Genomic DNA, 17,254 nt, shown 5'->3' with positions numbered 1-17,254 from the left:
GTTGAAAACAGCCAACAATTGCATCTCAGATGTAACTAGAATTTAAAAAAAAAAAGACTAATTCACTGCTTTCACTCAAAAAACTTTTAGATCTTATTAAAAAAATTATATATATATATATCTTACCTAAAAATGCCGTTACGCTTGATAACACACATCACTTAAAAGTTAGGATTTTTTCCCACGTGTTTTAATTGAATTTCTCTTTGTGTCAAGCCATTTTTAAGTTCTAGTTAAGTTTTAAGTTAGTCTAAACTGTAAGTCCTGATAGGATTTTGAATTTTTGTAGTGTTCAAAATAAATGTATGATACAGGCTGTATTGGAGCACATTAGGGACCAGTGCTACTTGGTGTTTTATCCAGCAATGACTAGTGAGCTAAAATTGATAGTTAGCATGATTGTTTTTATTTTACACCCTCATCACTCCACAATGCTATGTTATGTTAAAGCCTGTATGTAAGACACGTTAGCCATGTATCGACAGTGGTCATAATTAATTGAAACCTAGCCCTCCGCAGGGCTAACGTTACGTGAGCTAGTAGCGACAGTTACGTTAATCTTATTTATTAGCGCTCTACTGCTTTAAGATGGTGGCTGTTTACTAACGCTGCCCAGACGCAGCAGAGTCTGTCAATGTGCATCTAGTTCAACATACATGTGATCTCTATGAGACGCATTAGACGCTACTTGTACCAACGTAGCATCGTGCAGGCTAATATTTAGCAACGTCGGCGTCGTTTGTGGCGGCTGTCGGCTGCAGTAAGTTTTTTTTTTTTTTTTTCCTTCTTCCTCTCCGCACGTGACAGCGCGTTGTCCCGCATTAAAAGTAGTCCGAGCAAAACGTGATGCTTAGAGCTGTCAAAATAAACGATTACTCAAGGTGAATAAAATTACTCGGATCAGTATTTAAACTCGAGTTGCTCGAGTACACGTTTCAGCTCTACTCTCCTGTCCTGAAATTTTTCCTAACAAGAGGCAATATTTTTTCATTGAGGCATGTTGTAACCTGAAAATTCCATTTGTAGAGACGTTCGTAAGTAGAGGTACCACTGTACACTTCATTAGTTACACATTTGCAAAAAGATTCCCAATAATATCCATACGTATGCCACGCGAGCAAAAACTGCAGTGTCAATCCAGTTTTAAAGTGTGTTTCCTCTGAGAAATTAGTTATTTCATTAATACTTCAATTTGTTCATTGAACAGAATCTCTAGCGATAGTACTGTTTCCTATGGAAAGCATTCGTAGCAATTCGAGGAAACCGGCGAGTTGAGTACAAATCTGTGGTTGACTGACTCTTTTTTCATCTGCAGCCCATGAGTGTCCAATGGACGACACCAGCATCTTAATCCCAATCATTGTCGGCGCTGCTCTGGCTGGCTTGATTCTCATTGTAGTGATCGCATACGTGATTGGTCGGAGAAAGACCTATGTTGGATATCAGACCCTTTAAGAAGCCACTTTGCAAATCAGTAACAAAATACAAACGGGGTCCTCCCAAGCCTGGTCCTTGGATTCACGTACAATCAACTCGATTGGCTCTCGACCACTGAAACTCTTTCAGTGGAATCAGAAATGTTGCTTAAAGATATTAAAAAGTGCACAAATGGCATTTCTGAGAGTTTGCAGGGACAGCAATGTGCTAGTTTTTCTGCAAGGACCAAACTTGTCTGCACCCCATCTGTTTATTTTCCATTTGTTTGTTTCTTGTCATTGAGCAAATGCAACATCTACATTTCTTAGGTCACATGGAAAGGACAGAAGCGTCTTAGTGAATTGGAAGATCACAAACTTGTTCAATTCAAAAAAGTTAATCCAGAATTTTTTCATGTAGGTTAATAAAAAACAGACTGATTTTATTTTCAAGGACTTTGTTCTTTCTCTAGGCAAGATGCAGCCTCTAACCAATTAGTTTATCAGTAGTAGACGTCCAATTCGGACTTGACTTGACTAGACTTGAATGTCATAAACCTCAGTTCTAGCACTGCAGTACTAGATATAGTATTGATATGGCACTAAAAGTAAGACATCGGTATCTGGGAGTGCTGAAAAATAACGTGCAATATGTACTTTTTGCGATCTACTCTCCACCCGCTGCTCGACCTACCCAAGATGCCTACCAGCTAAGCGTGACACAGTTAAAAAAAAGGAGCACTTGTCGTCCTTCCCAAAGATGACGATAGACATCGAATTGTGTCGTCAAATCATCCCTTTGCTTTGAATTTCTACGAGTTTATCACTAGTAGACGTCCAATCGGAGAAAAGGGAAAATATGTATTTCCAAAAATAAATGTATCAGTAATAGGAGTGTGGTATTCTCAGTATCTGTATCGGCACCCGATATGGCTATTTTTGGAGTATCGAATTTGGTCACAAGGTCTGATACGATCCAGTAATCACATGTTTTCAGTACCATTTCTACTGGTCTAAAAATATAGGCATCAGATCGGTATCGGCAAGACATATTGAAAAAAATCTGATCGGACATCCTAAATTTAGACCTTAAACTATACAGTATCACCAACGGGAGCTGAAAAATGGTATTGCACATCTGTGAGTAATAAACACATTGAAATTCATAAAACGATGATTAGACGATACATGATTGGATGTGTATCATCTTGGGAAAGGCGACAAGTGTTCCTTTTTACACGGCCATGTGCGTGCTGGCGGCCATCTTGGGTAGGGCGACCAGCGGGTGGAAAGTAGATCACGAAAGAGCATATTGCACGTTATTTTTCTGCACTTTCGGATACTGATTTCTTATAGTGCCATGTCGGTACTGGTACTGAGTTTGTACTAAGCTTCTTAAGTAAGTAAGTTTTATGACTTTCAAATCTGCAAAGTTGGAGGCCATCTTGGGTAGGGCGACCAGTGGTTGGAAAGTAGATTGTGAAAAGTACAAATTGCATGCTATTTTTGAGTACTCCTCGATACAACTTCATGTTAGTGCCATATCAGTACTGTATCTAGTACTACAGTATTAGTAGTTTATATTAAGCTTCTGAAGTAAATTGAGTTTTATGACATTCAAATCTTTTAAGACGCACCTGTAAAAAACAATATAGCAGTGCTATACCTTCAGATCTTGCATTTGCTCTGCTGACACTCCCATGTTGATTCCATGTAAGATTTCATATCTTTGCACATTATATACTTTTATTTTTTTGTTTGATTTTTGTGTTTTCATCCCCATAATCCAGGAGTGGGGAACCTACGTCCTGTTTAAAAAAAATCAAATCGAACCTTGGCTCAATTGCAGTTAAAAGCCAGAAAACATGTAAACAACAGATATTGGAAATCTATCTAATTTCTAAAACTTTTCAGGCAAAAAGGTTCCCCACCCCTGCCTTAATTGAATTTATTGATGCTGAATATCTTCTCAGGATTCGTGTGTTAATGCTTTATTCGTGCAGAAAACGAAATCCATCACCAAAGGGTGTAGGTTTGCACCACTAGAAATGCATTTCAAGGAAGCTTTAGCCAATGTTTGCTTCCTGCAGAGCAGGAGAGACGATATATATTTGCAATCATAAAAGATAATTTTATCCCCCGGCCAACTTGGGAAAACGTTTTGACGCGCCAAGCAAACCAGCACCGTAGACGCGTCACGACGTTTTCTGCTCTTTTGCACGAGACAAAAAAAAAAATCTGAAAAGTCTTTCAAAATTGTGCTAGACACTAGGTTCTGAAAAGGGATGGTTTTGTTTAATTTGAGAATGTTTTCATGTACATGCACTAAAATGCTTTTATTTTTGAATAAGGCTATTCACAGATCTATGTATTTGGAATTTGTGTTATTTGATTTTGTGTTGCTATCCTGGCTCTGACAACTGCAGGTGCTCCCAAATTAGTCCAAATATATTCATGGGACTGGTGGCAGGTTTCTGCTTCCTTATTGGCTAGTACGTAGAATTGAATTTCTCTAAATGGCTTATAATAAATCGATATGGCGATATGACACCATTTTTTTCATCCCAATGGGTTATCGATATGCTCGTGCTCCCACCAAGAATCGATCGTTACTGATAGGTTGCTAGTGATATTTTACACTAGAACAGTGTCGATGTTAACTCATTGGCTGCTATTAACGACGCTAGACGTCCAATACATTTAGACTGGGAGCAGAGGCGGTCCTGGCCTAAAGGGTGCCATGGCTGAACCGAGTTGGGGGGTTTAGCTAGGGATGGGACGATACATAAACTCACGATACTATGAGCCTCAATATGCCAGGGCCACGAAACGATACTTGATGATGTGATAAAAATGAATAATTAACTGTGAAATTAAAACGTGTTTCCCTATGTGCAACTGAAACAAAAACATAAGGCCAATTAGTCATCTCACATTTTGTGGATTTCGGGCTGTGAATTTAAATTATCAAAAGATAGTAAAAATACTTTCCAAAAAAAAAAATATTATTCCAAAATAAAAATTAATAACAAATTATCCATATAGCACTCGTATAGTAACACAATCAATCAAATTTATGAAGAACAAGCCCTGCTGCCTTCAACACTGTTGTCGTCCAACAGGCCTTCAGCCTCCTAGCATGCATTGCGGCATTAAAGATTTGCACAACTACATATTCTGTACAATTTATTTCCTCAGTTGCTGTTCTGATTGTTTCATTAATTTCTAGTTATGCTATTTAGTTTGTTCGGTGATCATTTTAATCTGAATGACCTTTGATTTAATGAAAAGCTCTTCTTCTGCTTACACATTATAAGCAGAAAATGTTTCTACCTCTCTCATGAGCGCCACAAAGTGACTGCTGGCTACCCCTGGTAATATTTGCAAGCTATATTGCTCAAATTATGTGACAGTGCATTTTTGATCAATTTTTTCAAACTCTCCTCGCACATCTCAGACGTTCATTGGCTCTTCCCGGTTTTATTAAATTGGACGACTATCGTTGTCATTGGCAGGCAATGAGTTAAGAAAGACACTCTGTGTTGACAAGTATGCAAAATTGTGGTGTCGAGGTATTTATTTGCAAAAAAGTTGCTATAAAATATTCAGATTTTTTTTTGTCAGATTGCATCTTATCATCAGGCACCCAGAGGTTCACACCTATAATTTATTGCCAACATTCTCTCATACTAGCACTGCAGCCCATCAGAGCCTCAGGAGAACAACAATGTGTGTGTTTGTGTGTGTGTGTTTTTGATTTTTTTCTTTTTGTTGCGACGATAACAAGCCAGTGTGACACTTTGTATGATGGAGTATTCGGGCCATGCTGAAAAAGAAAAAGCTATTAATTTACAGGAATGAAATTGGAAAGGTGAGATGGATGAAACGTTGCAAGGAAATGTAACATTGAGTTTGTTTTGGGGGGGTTAAAAATTGACATGTTGCAGGAATCAAATTCATGATATGGCTGTAAAGAAAGGCTAACGATTTGTAACTCATTTCTGCCTAATGGCTAACATTATCATTTTTTTTTCTTTTCGCTAACACATATTTTTATGACAAAGGCAGAGTACCGCGATGCAAAAATCTCAATTCGGCAAAAATATGGTAACACTTAATTTGACAGTGGGTTAATAAGACCATCATAATTATGACATGACACTGTCATGACCATTAATGACAACTTAACGTCAGGTCATAAGCAAAGTCTCACCCGGCAAATTGTCTCTTATGACAATTCGACATATGAATTATGTCACTTTTTATGCTAAGTTGACATTGTTTGAGATATCTTTGTCCTGACAACAAAAGCCAAGACAAAATTCCCAGTCGTAAACATGACATAGCAGACCGTGACATGACACAATTATGACACTGTCATGAACTGATTTGACAGTGTAATTACGCTTCATGAAAGGTTCAAATTTTTCCACTTGATTTGAACACTAGGGAAATAAATGGTCATGACACTATCACAAATGTCAACTTTGCATCAAATGTGACATAAATTATATGTCAAGTTGTTATGACAGTGACACCAAAAGTGACATAATTTGCCAGATGCCACTTGATGACATCTGTATAAGCATTCATGCTCATGACACTGTCATGTCATAATTATGACAATCTATGAAACCCACTGTAAAATAGTGTTGCCCAATATGACTTAGGCAATTATACTGTTAGGCTAACAAAATCTAACAAATAATTGCTATATGAAGAAGGAAAAATACTAAAATCTGGTATATTTCTAGTATTATGCACTCACATGCAACATGACTGACATATTTTGCAACTTTATACTGTCACTGTCACACATTTCCATCGTATTTTGACATACTTCACAATTTCATTCCTCTCGTTACAAATCGTTGCATCGTCTTATGATTAAAATCTTGAATATCTGTTTTTGGTGTGGCCCAAATATGCCTTTGTACGGTCCGATTTAAAAACTTTTAATTTTGCTTCTGCCAGGATTCTGTGTGGTGACTTATTTTCACTTTGTCGCTACGTCAACTGATAGAGACTAGTGCCTTGCTCAGTATAAGTACTGGTTTGACTAAAGCCTACATGCGGCTTATTATTTCTCCCTCATCTTCTCACATGTTCAATAAAAGGGAATCTTTGTGTGTAAAATGCTGTGTTTTGATCTTGCAAACTGGATGAGGAAAAGGTTCGAACTTTGTTTTAGTGTCTTTTATAGGACAAGTGGTTTTAACCCACTGACGGTCCTGGATGTTCAATCCATTTTTGACTCATCATGCCAGTCAAAAGTGATTGGACGCCCAGCACTATCATTGGTGCTGAAAGATGAAAATTTGCTGCTAGTCCTCCCTGTTTAAATTAATTGGATGTCTATCACTGTCAATGGCATGCATGAAATGCTGTGACCCCCCTCCCCAATCGGTATGTATTTTTTTTAAAAAAAAATGTATTCCATTAATCAAACTTTTTTTTTTAAATAATGTGTTAAAGCAACACTAGGTAACATTTCAACCTTTATAAAATACAGTGGTACCTCGACATACGATCGCTTCGTCATCCGACATAAAATTTGACTCTCCATTTGTTTCTACATCAGACGACATGTTGAAATACAACGATTAATGACCGCGCCACAGTTTTTGTTTTACCGCGAGACTGACACATGACGGATTTTCTTGTGAGAGAAACTATCACGGGTTCCAAGAAGGTTAGTGCAAGTGGTGAAAAAAGGTAACGCTTACAATTAAAATGAAGATGGAAATGATAGAAAAATATCAGCATGGTGTGCACGTCCATGAACTGGCTCGACAGTAATCAGATGACCTCTGTTCGCCAGTCTTTATAAGTTAAGGCGACAATTATTATTGTGGTAACATCGCCAAAGAAATCGCCAGCTTCCTCAGGTTTTTAATCATTTATTTCAGAACTTGTGCAACACAACAAACCAACGATCCGCCGCAATTGACGCCAATAACAAAACAAAATCTCTACTGCACCTTTCTCACTGTCTGGAAGCCACGCGGTGCATTCAGGTACAGCATGCAAAACACGTCTGCCACATTTGAACCCGATTCATCACGTTATTACAGGAATTATTATTGAATTCAGAATTTATTTTGCTATGTGTACCGTAATTGCTATTTGTTATAGTACCAGCAGTATTTATTAATGATTAATGATGATCTCGTAGGTTTTCCGGCTGTGGAACGAATACAGTGGGGAGAACAAGTATTTGATACACTGCCAATGGAAAAACCCATTGACAGTGTATCAAATACTTGTTCTCCCCACTGTAAATGGAATTATAATGTATTCTTATGGGAAAAATATGCTCAACATACGACCATTTTGACTTACAAACAAGGTCCTGGAACGAATGAACTTTGTATGTAGAGGTACCACTGTATTTTCATAACATTTGTGATGGTATGTCGATTGACAACTAATTGAATGACACCTCATTTATATCTTGAGGGGGTCTGTATCACTTTCCCCGTCACTAATAACTAATGAGGAGGGTGGCAGGAACCCAGCCACACAAAAAAATTACAAATGTGTAACGGCATCTGCACTTCCATTTGTTATAAAGACGAAATCGATGCTAATGCTTTCCCGCGAATTCTGCAAAGATTGCAGAGCAACAAAAGAGACAAAAAGTTTTGCCTGAGGAGGTAAAAAAGAGAGGCTACCAGGATATACAGCTTTTACTCTGTGGGGTTAGCCACACTAAACCCATACGGTTGCTAACCGTCATATGCTATTGTTTAGCCTCAACTGGATTCATTACCTTATTACTTACTATTCATCCTTCACACAGCCGATGGAAACAAATGTTGTTTAATCCATCTGCAGGCGACCGGTAGATTGATTTTTGATTGATTGATGATTTTACAACACTGTCCGGGTCTGCGGTGGTCCTCATGGGAAACTAAGGCTGCAGCTATCAATTATTTTAGTAATCGATGAACTAGTTATTTCTAATAATCAAGTAATCGATAACGTACATAAAAAATTAAAATACCTGAGCTGAGCGTCAAACGGTATAAAAAAAAAATAAAGAAATAAATGCATAAGCATAAGTACAACACAAGAAGAATTGGCTAACTTACATAGCAAAAGTCTGCTAGCTTAAATGCTATAAAGTGCTAACTTGTTTTTACAATGCTCTTAGTAAATTGTTCAAACACATATTCCCACAACAAACGGCTAAATATACCGATAAACTAAATTAAGATGCAAAAAACATTAGCTCCAACAAAAACTTAGCAAAAGTCCGCTACCTTAAATGCTAACTTTTTATTTTTATTTTTACAATGCTCTTAACATATGGTTCTCTTAACCCATTCCCACAAAAACAGCTAAATATATCTATAAACTGAGTTACGAATGCATTAAAATAACATTAGCTCAAACAAAAACTTGGCTTATGTTGGTCTTAACCGGGCACAGCTGGATTCAGCCATGTGAAATGAGTTATGTCATTTTCACTGTTGCCACTAGAGGGCAGTGTAGCCACCCAAATCAATAAAACATCGCAAACACTTACAAAACCAACCATTACAACTCCACTTTAATTAAACGAATACTCAAAGCAGCAAAATTTAATTTGAATCTTTTTTTCTAATCGAATTACTCAAGATTAATCGATTAATCGTTGCAGCACTATGGGAAACCCAGTCGTCCTTTAGGTAGAACACTCGCTTTTTCTACCAGCGTTGCTAGAATCGACTAAAACTGAAAAGGTACCAAGTGTTGCTTTTTTTTTTTTTTTTTTTTTATGTGTAAAAAGTCACTTGTGCTATAAAGGAATAATGATCTTATTTTTCTAAATTATTTTCTTATTGTTATAAATAAATGTATCAATTAATACAATATGATTAAAACTAAATAAATACAATAACAACGGTTTTAAAAAGGAATTCCGATCCCAAAAAACATGCTAAAGTTTTATAGTATTTAGCTAATAGCATGCCATTGACAGCGATAAATGTCCAATTCATTTAAAGTGGGAGGACTGACTTTGAACTCTCATGTGTGAGTGCCATTGACAGCGTTAGATGTCCAAATCATTTTTGACTGGAAACAAATGTTCATTTGCCCCCTCCCAGTCAAAATGAATTAGACATTTAGCACCGTCAATGGCAGCGAATGAGTGCCCTTTAAAGAATTTTTTTTTTTTTTAATGAATTAATAATTCGTAAATGGAAATGAACTTGTGCTGCTGTCCTGGATCTACTAAATGTTTTCTTTAAAGTGAAATCTTTTTACTAACCTTCGCTTGATTTCTTCCACCAAGACTTTGACCTCTTTTCTCTTCACTCTCATCTAGCCGAGGATTGCCAGACGGACTCGGAGAGTTTCCTCGTTCCCGTAGCTGTCGGAGTTGCCCTGCTTGTTCTCGTTCTTATCGTTCTGCTGGCCTATTTCATCGGGAGAAAGAGAAACTTGGCCAGCGGTTATGAGTCTTTCTAGACTGCTCTCGTTTCATAATCGAGACAAAACTCTGCCTGTCTTCCTCATTTTCGTTAGCATCGCCGTTTGGTTTCCTAAGTTCTTCTTTGCACTTTTCTTTCCCGCCCTTTGATTAATGATTTGAGGCTTTGGGAAATACATTATAACACTTGTGGGAAACAACTAGAACATTATTAGCTTAGCTTAGCTTAGCTTAACTTGGTGTGATGATTTTGTGATTTGTAAGGGACTTATTTGCAGGCCACGTGAAGTACTCATTGGGTGGCTCATGAAATCTTATCGTTTTAACTTTAAACAGGCTTTAGAAATCCTCACTAGAATATCGACACTAAACAAGTGGTTCTGAAACTTGCTAAATGTAAAGAACCTCACGAATTTCACATGAGCATTCACCAAACCCTTCGAAATTTAATACTAAAGCTTTTTTTTCTAATTCAAAGCCGATATAGCAATGCTAGCAAGCTAATATCTCAGTGAATTGCTGTTCCAATTTCTTCAAATTTAATACAAATAATTTTGCTGTTCATTTTCACGTTGAAAAATGAAACATTTCATTTCACGCTGTTCTTTAATTTAGTTTTCTTGTCTACATTCTCATTTTATTGCCACATTCTTGCATAAGGTGACAATAATTTGATTTCCAAATAAAAGGGCACTCAGTCCGGCCTCGAGACACTTTAAATTTTCCTCCCACATTCACTCAAAGACACCTTATGACTTTAATACAGTATGTTTAAAGTGTGATTCCGCCGTCTGGATAGAAAATTAGTTTTGTAACAAAATAATTAGGGCTGTCAAACAATTAAACTTTTTAATCGAGTTAATCACAGCTTAAAAATAAATCGCAATTCAAACCATCTATAAAATATGCCATATTTTTCTGTAAATTATTGTTGGAATGGAAAGATAAGACACAAGACGGATATATACATGCAACGTACTGTACATAAGTACTGTATTTCTTTATTATAACAATAAATCAACAAGATGGCATTAACATTAACATTCTGTTAAATCGATCCATGGATAGAAAGACTTGTAGTTTTAAAAAGATAAATATTCATACAAGTTATAGAAATTTTATATTAAAACCCCTCTTAATGTTTTTGTTTTAATGAAATTTGTAAAAATTTTCAATCAAAAAATAAACTAGTAGCTCGCCATTGTTGATGTCAATAATTACACAATGCTCATGGTGCTTAAACCCATAAAATTAGTTGCACCAAAGCTTCAGCAGAGGGAGACAAAAAACACAACCCCCAGCAGCCCCCTTCGCTCCCAGCTGTTTTACCGGATTTTGACTGATTTTGCAAGGCCCACAGAAAATTCTGTTCTATCGCTATATAAACATGGAACCCACCAAAAGAAAGATTAGACTCTCTTCTTTCAGCAGGAAAAAAAGTTAGTTCATATCTTTTTCCATTCTTTAGAAATCAGCATTAGAAAATAGCTTAGTTTGAACAATTTTTCAATTTCTAAAAAAACTGAGAAATTGAGCTTTTTGTAAAAGCATACATTTCAAACATAACTGACTTTAGCACTGCTATTTTTGGTTTTATGACATCCCAAACATCTGAATAATGTTTTCCTTCTACAAAATAACATAAACAACAAGACAAACACAGCTTTTGATGGCAAAGTAACAATTTATTTACACATAACTAAACAATTGAACTGAGAGATGACGCTGTTGTGGCTGCGGCTGCGGGGTAAATGTTTTCCTCATCGCCGCCTGTCTCATTAAGATAGATTTTTTTTTAATCTTTCTTATGTAGTGCCCACTACCTCATAACAGAATTCCCCTAGGGAACTTGTGTGGGGCATGTGCCTTGTGTTTTCTATCGTTCTCCACATTTTCTCACGCTTCTTACTTCTTCCAACCTCCATTTCCTGACGATTTCTCTTCATTCACTTCCTTTCATGGTCCAGTATGAGTTCTTACCAAATGCGCTACTACCCTCCAGTGGCAAGCTTTATTGCTTTAAAATGGATTTTGAGCGTTGTGCTTTGGAGCAACGTTGCATCAGAACCTAGAGATGTAGCTTGTGAAAAAAAAATGTAAAAGACCTATAAATACGTTTTTGGGACACTGAAACAATTAAAAATAGAACATATTTAGATGTTTTTGGGAGCTAATGAGTTAAAAATATATATTTTTGGGGTTCATTTCATTCTTTTTTTTTGTTTGTTTGTTTTATTGCTTTAAAACTTTTATAAAATTAAATATTTTACCGGAAAACTCTTAATTTTAAAATCCTATATAGGAAAGTCAATTACATGCAGTGACACTTTTCGGCCACCAGGAGGGGCCTGCCCCCCCTTTAAACCCCGCGTACGGTGTAGCATAGTGAAAAAGTGAGAAGATTACAGAAGTAGAAGAATTATAAAAACAGAGTAACATAGAGGGTAGCGTTAAAGTTACCTCTATCGGTTTTGAATTTAGAAAAAAAAACGCTTTATTTTGAAATTCCGAAGGGTTCGTTGAATGCACATGAGAAACCGGTGGGGATCGTTACCTTCAGCAAAGTTAAGAACCACTGCATCAAACCAAAACAGCAGGGAAAATCTAATTCTTAATAAGAAATAAAAATGTGAGGTGCTATAACTTAACCATTTGTTTATATTTGCTCATCATTGTTAGCTTAGAATGATGGATGTACTGTAAACACTTACAAAAAGTGAGATTCTTAACACTTCTGACACTAAACCAAAACATTAAAAAATGATGCTGCCTTATTTCCTAAAACTACTTTCATAAAAGATTTTCCCATCCTTGTCAAATGAATGCACGCGTTTACAAAAATGTCCTTTCTCTTCTTTTTGCAAAAAATGTGATTGTCTTCCAGGCTCAGATGTGTGTATCTTCTAACCATTCTAGGGAATTTTACCACCATTGCTGCTTGTTAACTGTTAACTGACAGCGCTAACCCTGCTGTCTTTTTTGTGTGTGCATGTCTGTTTTTGTGTACGCCATCAGCCGAGGAATGCTTCCTGGACTCTGATTTGAGCTTTTTGGTGCCTATTGCGGTGGGTGTGGCCCTCAGCTTCCTAATCGTCCTTGTCCTTCTCTCTTACCTGATTGGCCGGAGGAAGAGTCGCACTGGCTACCAGTCTGTATAAAGCTCTGCTTTTGCATACTCTCAAATGTTATACCCTTTCACCCTTTAAAAGTAACTTTCAACCTATTTCCCCTTCTGATTTGGTTTCGTCTTTCACCTCTTTTGCCAATAACTATACCAGCCAAACCATATCAATGAGTATTGCATCGTTTGACTCAAGACCGCATGTCCACTTCCACTCCCAAACTGAAGGGGCCCCCCTTGCGCCCTTAACAATATTATACGCGATTAATCTTGTATAGAATGACTTGATATTTGTTGATGATGAATGACTTGAATGTACAAGCAAAGCCAGAGCACATTGACTTGAATGCCTGAAAATGCTGATTTATGTTTTTTTTTTCCTAAATGCACACAAAGTTGAACTGTTGAGACAAGGCACTAAACACTTTACCAGCAAAGTATGCGATTAAAGTGAAATCTTACTTTTCTTATCACGTAATGTCCAAGTATATATGGGGCGCCGTTTGTAAAGCAGCACATGCTGAAATACACGACAACATTTTCTCACATTTAGCGCCACACGGTGTTTAAAATGGTGTGAAATTTTTAGTCACTTTTTTGTTGTTGTTGCAAATTTACAACATTATTTAGCAACTTAAATATTTATTTTTAAATAAGAAGTTTGAATGAATGAATGAAATATTAATTGTCATCATCATCGGTATCATTGACGATCATTGACAATTACAAAATGTGATATGATTTGCCCGAAGGAACCGAAGAAGAAGACAAAGGCAGACTCTTACAACTAAAGACGCACAATCAGACATGGTACAGTTACATACATCACATGGCCACGAGCTCATTTGCGCGTCGGCATTGGTCAAGATCGTCAGCCAAAATTTCCAGCCTTTTGATGTGAACATCTCTCTCCTCGACCGCCTGCTTGAGTGTCTCGTTTTCAGCGCGCATTAACTGGAGCTCTCTGACGATTTCTTGATTCTGGTTTTGAATCAAGCCATTCAAGGAGACCTCCAATTTCTGTATGGAGGATTTTATTTCATCCAAGTCTCCAGGTTTCAAATTCTTTGTAGCCATACTGGGAGTCGAGCTTGCTGGCCCTGAGTTGGCCCGGAATGCTTATCGGTTGAGATAAGTTGCTCTTGGGAGCTCAGAGGAGTGCGTCTGCTCACAGCTTGAGCTGAATCAAGAATGCAAATTTTGGACCTGATTGTTTAAATCCAGAACTAAATATTTAATTTAAATCTTCAATTTATATCTTATATCCTAAATGTTAAATCAGGAAACTGTCGGAACTAAATATTTAGCTTAATATTAGGGCTGTCAAACGATTAAAATTTTTAATCGAGTTAATTACAGCTTAAAAATTAATTAATCGCAATTAATCGCAATTCAAACCATCTATAAAATATGCCATATTTTTGTGTAAATTATTGTTGGAATGGAAAGATAAGACACAAGATGGATACAGTATATACATTCAACATACGGTACATAAGGACTGTATTTGTTTACTATAACAATAAATCCACAAGATGGCATTAACATTATTAACATTCTGTTAAAGCGATCCATGGATAGAAAGACTTGTAGTTCTTAAAAGAAAAATATTAGTACAAGTTATAGAAATTTTATATTAAAATCCCTCTTAGTGTTTTAGTTTTCAATAAAATTTGTAAAATTTTCAATCAAAAAATAAACTAGTAGCCCGCCCTTGTTGATGTCAATAATTACTTACACAATGCTCATTGGTGCTGAAGCCTATAAAGTCAGTCGCACCCAAGCGCCAGCAGAGGGCGGCAAAACTCCATAAAACACAATTAACAAGTGAGCGTTTCACTGTACCGTCATTTAAATGTGTCTGAGCGGCACATCTGCATTAATTGCGTCAAATATTTTAACGTGATTAATTAAAAAAATTAATTAAAGCCTGTTAACGCGATAATTTTGACAGCCCTACTTAATATGCAAATTCACATGACTGGAGACCTGAAGTAACAAAATAAAAGCTGGTGGAGCAGCTCAGACTGTCTGAATAAAACCTATGCAACGGTTGCAGTCTGCTCTTGAACAAGAGTCATTGTCATAATAACAATATATAGGTAAAATACATATTTAGAAGAAACTAAAGAGTATTTTGTATGCTCCAGCTTTTATTTTGTTACTTCCGGTCTCCGGTCATGTGAATTTGCATATTAAGCTAAATATTTAATTCCAACCGTTTCCAGATTTTAGCATTTAGGATATAGGATATAAATTTAAGATTAAAATTAAATATTTAGTTCTGGATTTAAAAATTCAGGTCCATAACTTCTTATTTATAAATGAATATTTAGGTTGCTAAATAATGTTTTAAATGTGCAAGAAAAAAAAGTGACTAAAAATTTCACACCACGTTTTCAACACTGTGTGGCGCTAAATGTGAGAAAATGCTGTCGTAATTTTCAGCACGTGCTGCTTTACAAATGGCGCCACTGAAGTATACGCATTTTATTTCATGCAGTTTTTTCCCAATACGGTATGTTTGAATTAGTGTTGCACCGATACTATTTTTTGGCTGCTGATTCCAAAACCCAGCTGTTTTGTATTGGCTGAAAAATACAATTATTTCCCGTCTACTACAAAAATACTGCATACTCACCTGAATGTAAAGTATTTTGCAATCTTGACTTGGTCAGACACTGCGTAGCTCCTTGGCTGGAATTGAGGCGCCCAAGTGACGTCCAATCCATTTGAAGCGTGAGGCATAAACTTCATCATCAGTTGATGGGAAACTAGGGGCGGGGCCACTCCGTAGGCTGTCAAAAACTTCCAATATTTTCAGAACCAAAGCTGCTAGTGACCTTAAACCAAAACAGGTGGTATGAAAAGGTATCTGGACATTTTGGAATTTCTCGAATTTCTGCTAAAAATCACCATCAAATGTGATCTGATCTTTGTCAAAATCACACAGATGAAAAAACAGTGTCTGCTTTACCTAAAACCACCCAAACATTTATAGGTTTTCATATTCTAATGAGGATAATATGCAAAAAATGACAGAAGGTGGTGAAGGGAAAAGGTACCGTTCTCTCACACGCCATATTTTTGTTTGCATTAGTCTAACACATTCATCTAACTATAGTTTAGGCAGACTTCACTCAGTGCCCTTGACACATTAAAGTTATCACCTTATCGGCGCTCATGAGGGGGAAAAGGAAAAATAGTACCGTTTCTTGTAGGCGCCGTCTGTTTGCATTACTCGAACACACGTAATATAATCAATCAGGGAATCGTATCATTTCTCATATTCACTGTAGGACTGCACTACTCTAACACACCTAATGTAAAATAAATAGCACACCATAGTTTAATGAAACAGAATAGAACGCTATCTTATCACAGAAGCCCAACGTGGGTGCCACGAGCAAGATTGACGCGCCAACTCTGGCAATCAGTCCTCCCGACAAACGAACAAGGACAAAGACCAGCGCGCTTTGTCCTAAAACAAGTATTGCCAGCCCGGATAACCAAAGTTGATAGCAGGCGCTTGTGACGTCAAGACCAGTGTCGGTCGCTGTGGCAACCACATCCCATCCACGCACGAACACAAACAGCCCGAAACCGGCCAGAGAGGGATGATCCCAAAGCAACGCCCAGACACACCTTCGGCCGGCCCACGGACTTAAAAAACACTGGACACTGAGATAAGACAGATTTTGCTGAAACATGTAGCCTTGTTTTGGATCCAGAATTGTCCCTCCGTCGTCTGTTTTTGCCTTGTTTTTGAGCAGTACATTATGTCTTCGTACTCCCCGGTACCGATGACATTTTCCTGTTACATTTTAGTGCCGTATTGGTACCGATGCTAGTATTGGTGCAACACTAGTTTAAACCAAAAAGATTTGAAACAGACTCATTAACTGCTTTGCAAAGCAACTGATCACTAACCCACATTTTGTGCCTTTCCTTTAGCCACTGTTCATTTGCTTTACTCAAGAAGAAAGTCATGTGATAATGATGAGCTTGTCTTAATGCGTGCGTGGTGACCATTGAAATAAAAGTTTGGTTCTTGTTTTGTAGCGCTGGCGTTTGTTTTTGCTGTTTTTATGGCGGCATATGATCTTGTGACTGAATTCAAAGGTTGCCCTATTTGACAAGCGGGATTACAACCTGTTTAAAGTTCCTGATGTGGAAAACAAGTTATGGGGACAAATGGCTGTTACACCTGTAAAGTAAACCAACTGGTATGTCAGTGGCACTTGCAAGACTTTCTATTTCTATATGGAGGAAAACACAGACAAGGCTGAAAAAGCAGTT

General features: G+C 37.1%; 1 protein-coding gene across 3 annotated transcripts in view; it reads left to right on the top strand.

Moving 5' to 3' along the window:
* The window catches only part of lamp2 (lysosomal-associated membrane protein 2), a 38,307-nt gene extending 21,291 nt beyond the window's left edge, over positions 1 to 17,016 (top strand). Inside the window, exon 9 of one of the 3 annotated variants that reach the window (XM_057850239.1) lies at positions 12,850 to 17,016. In XM_057850239.1, the coding sequence (XP_057706222.1) occupies positions 12,850 to 12,992 (143 nt within the window). In that variant the 3' untranslated portion in view covers positions 12,993 to 17,016. The other 2 variants (XM_057850238.1, XM_057850240.1) reach the window with 2 other exon arrangements.
* Positions 17,017 to 17,254: the final 238 nt, after the last annotated feature.

This window comes from Corythoichthys intestinalis, chromosome 11 (assembly GCF_030265065.1).
Source record: "Corythoichthys intestinalis isolate RoL2023-P3 chromosome 11, ASM3026506v1, whole genome shotgun sequence".
Classification (NCBI taxonomy): Eukaryota; Metazoa; Chordata; class Actinopteri; order Syngnathiformes; family Syngnathidae; genus Corythoichthys; species Corythoichthys intestinalis.
Note: the sequence above shows the minus strand (reverse complement) of the source record. Positions and strands in the feature narration are given on the sequence as shown.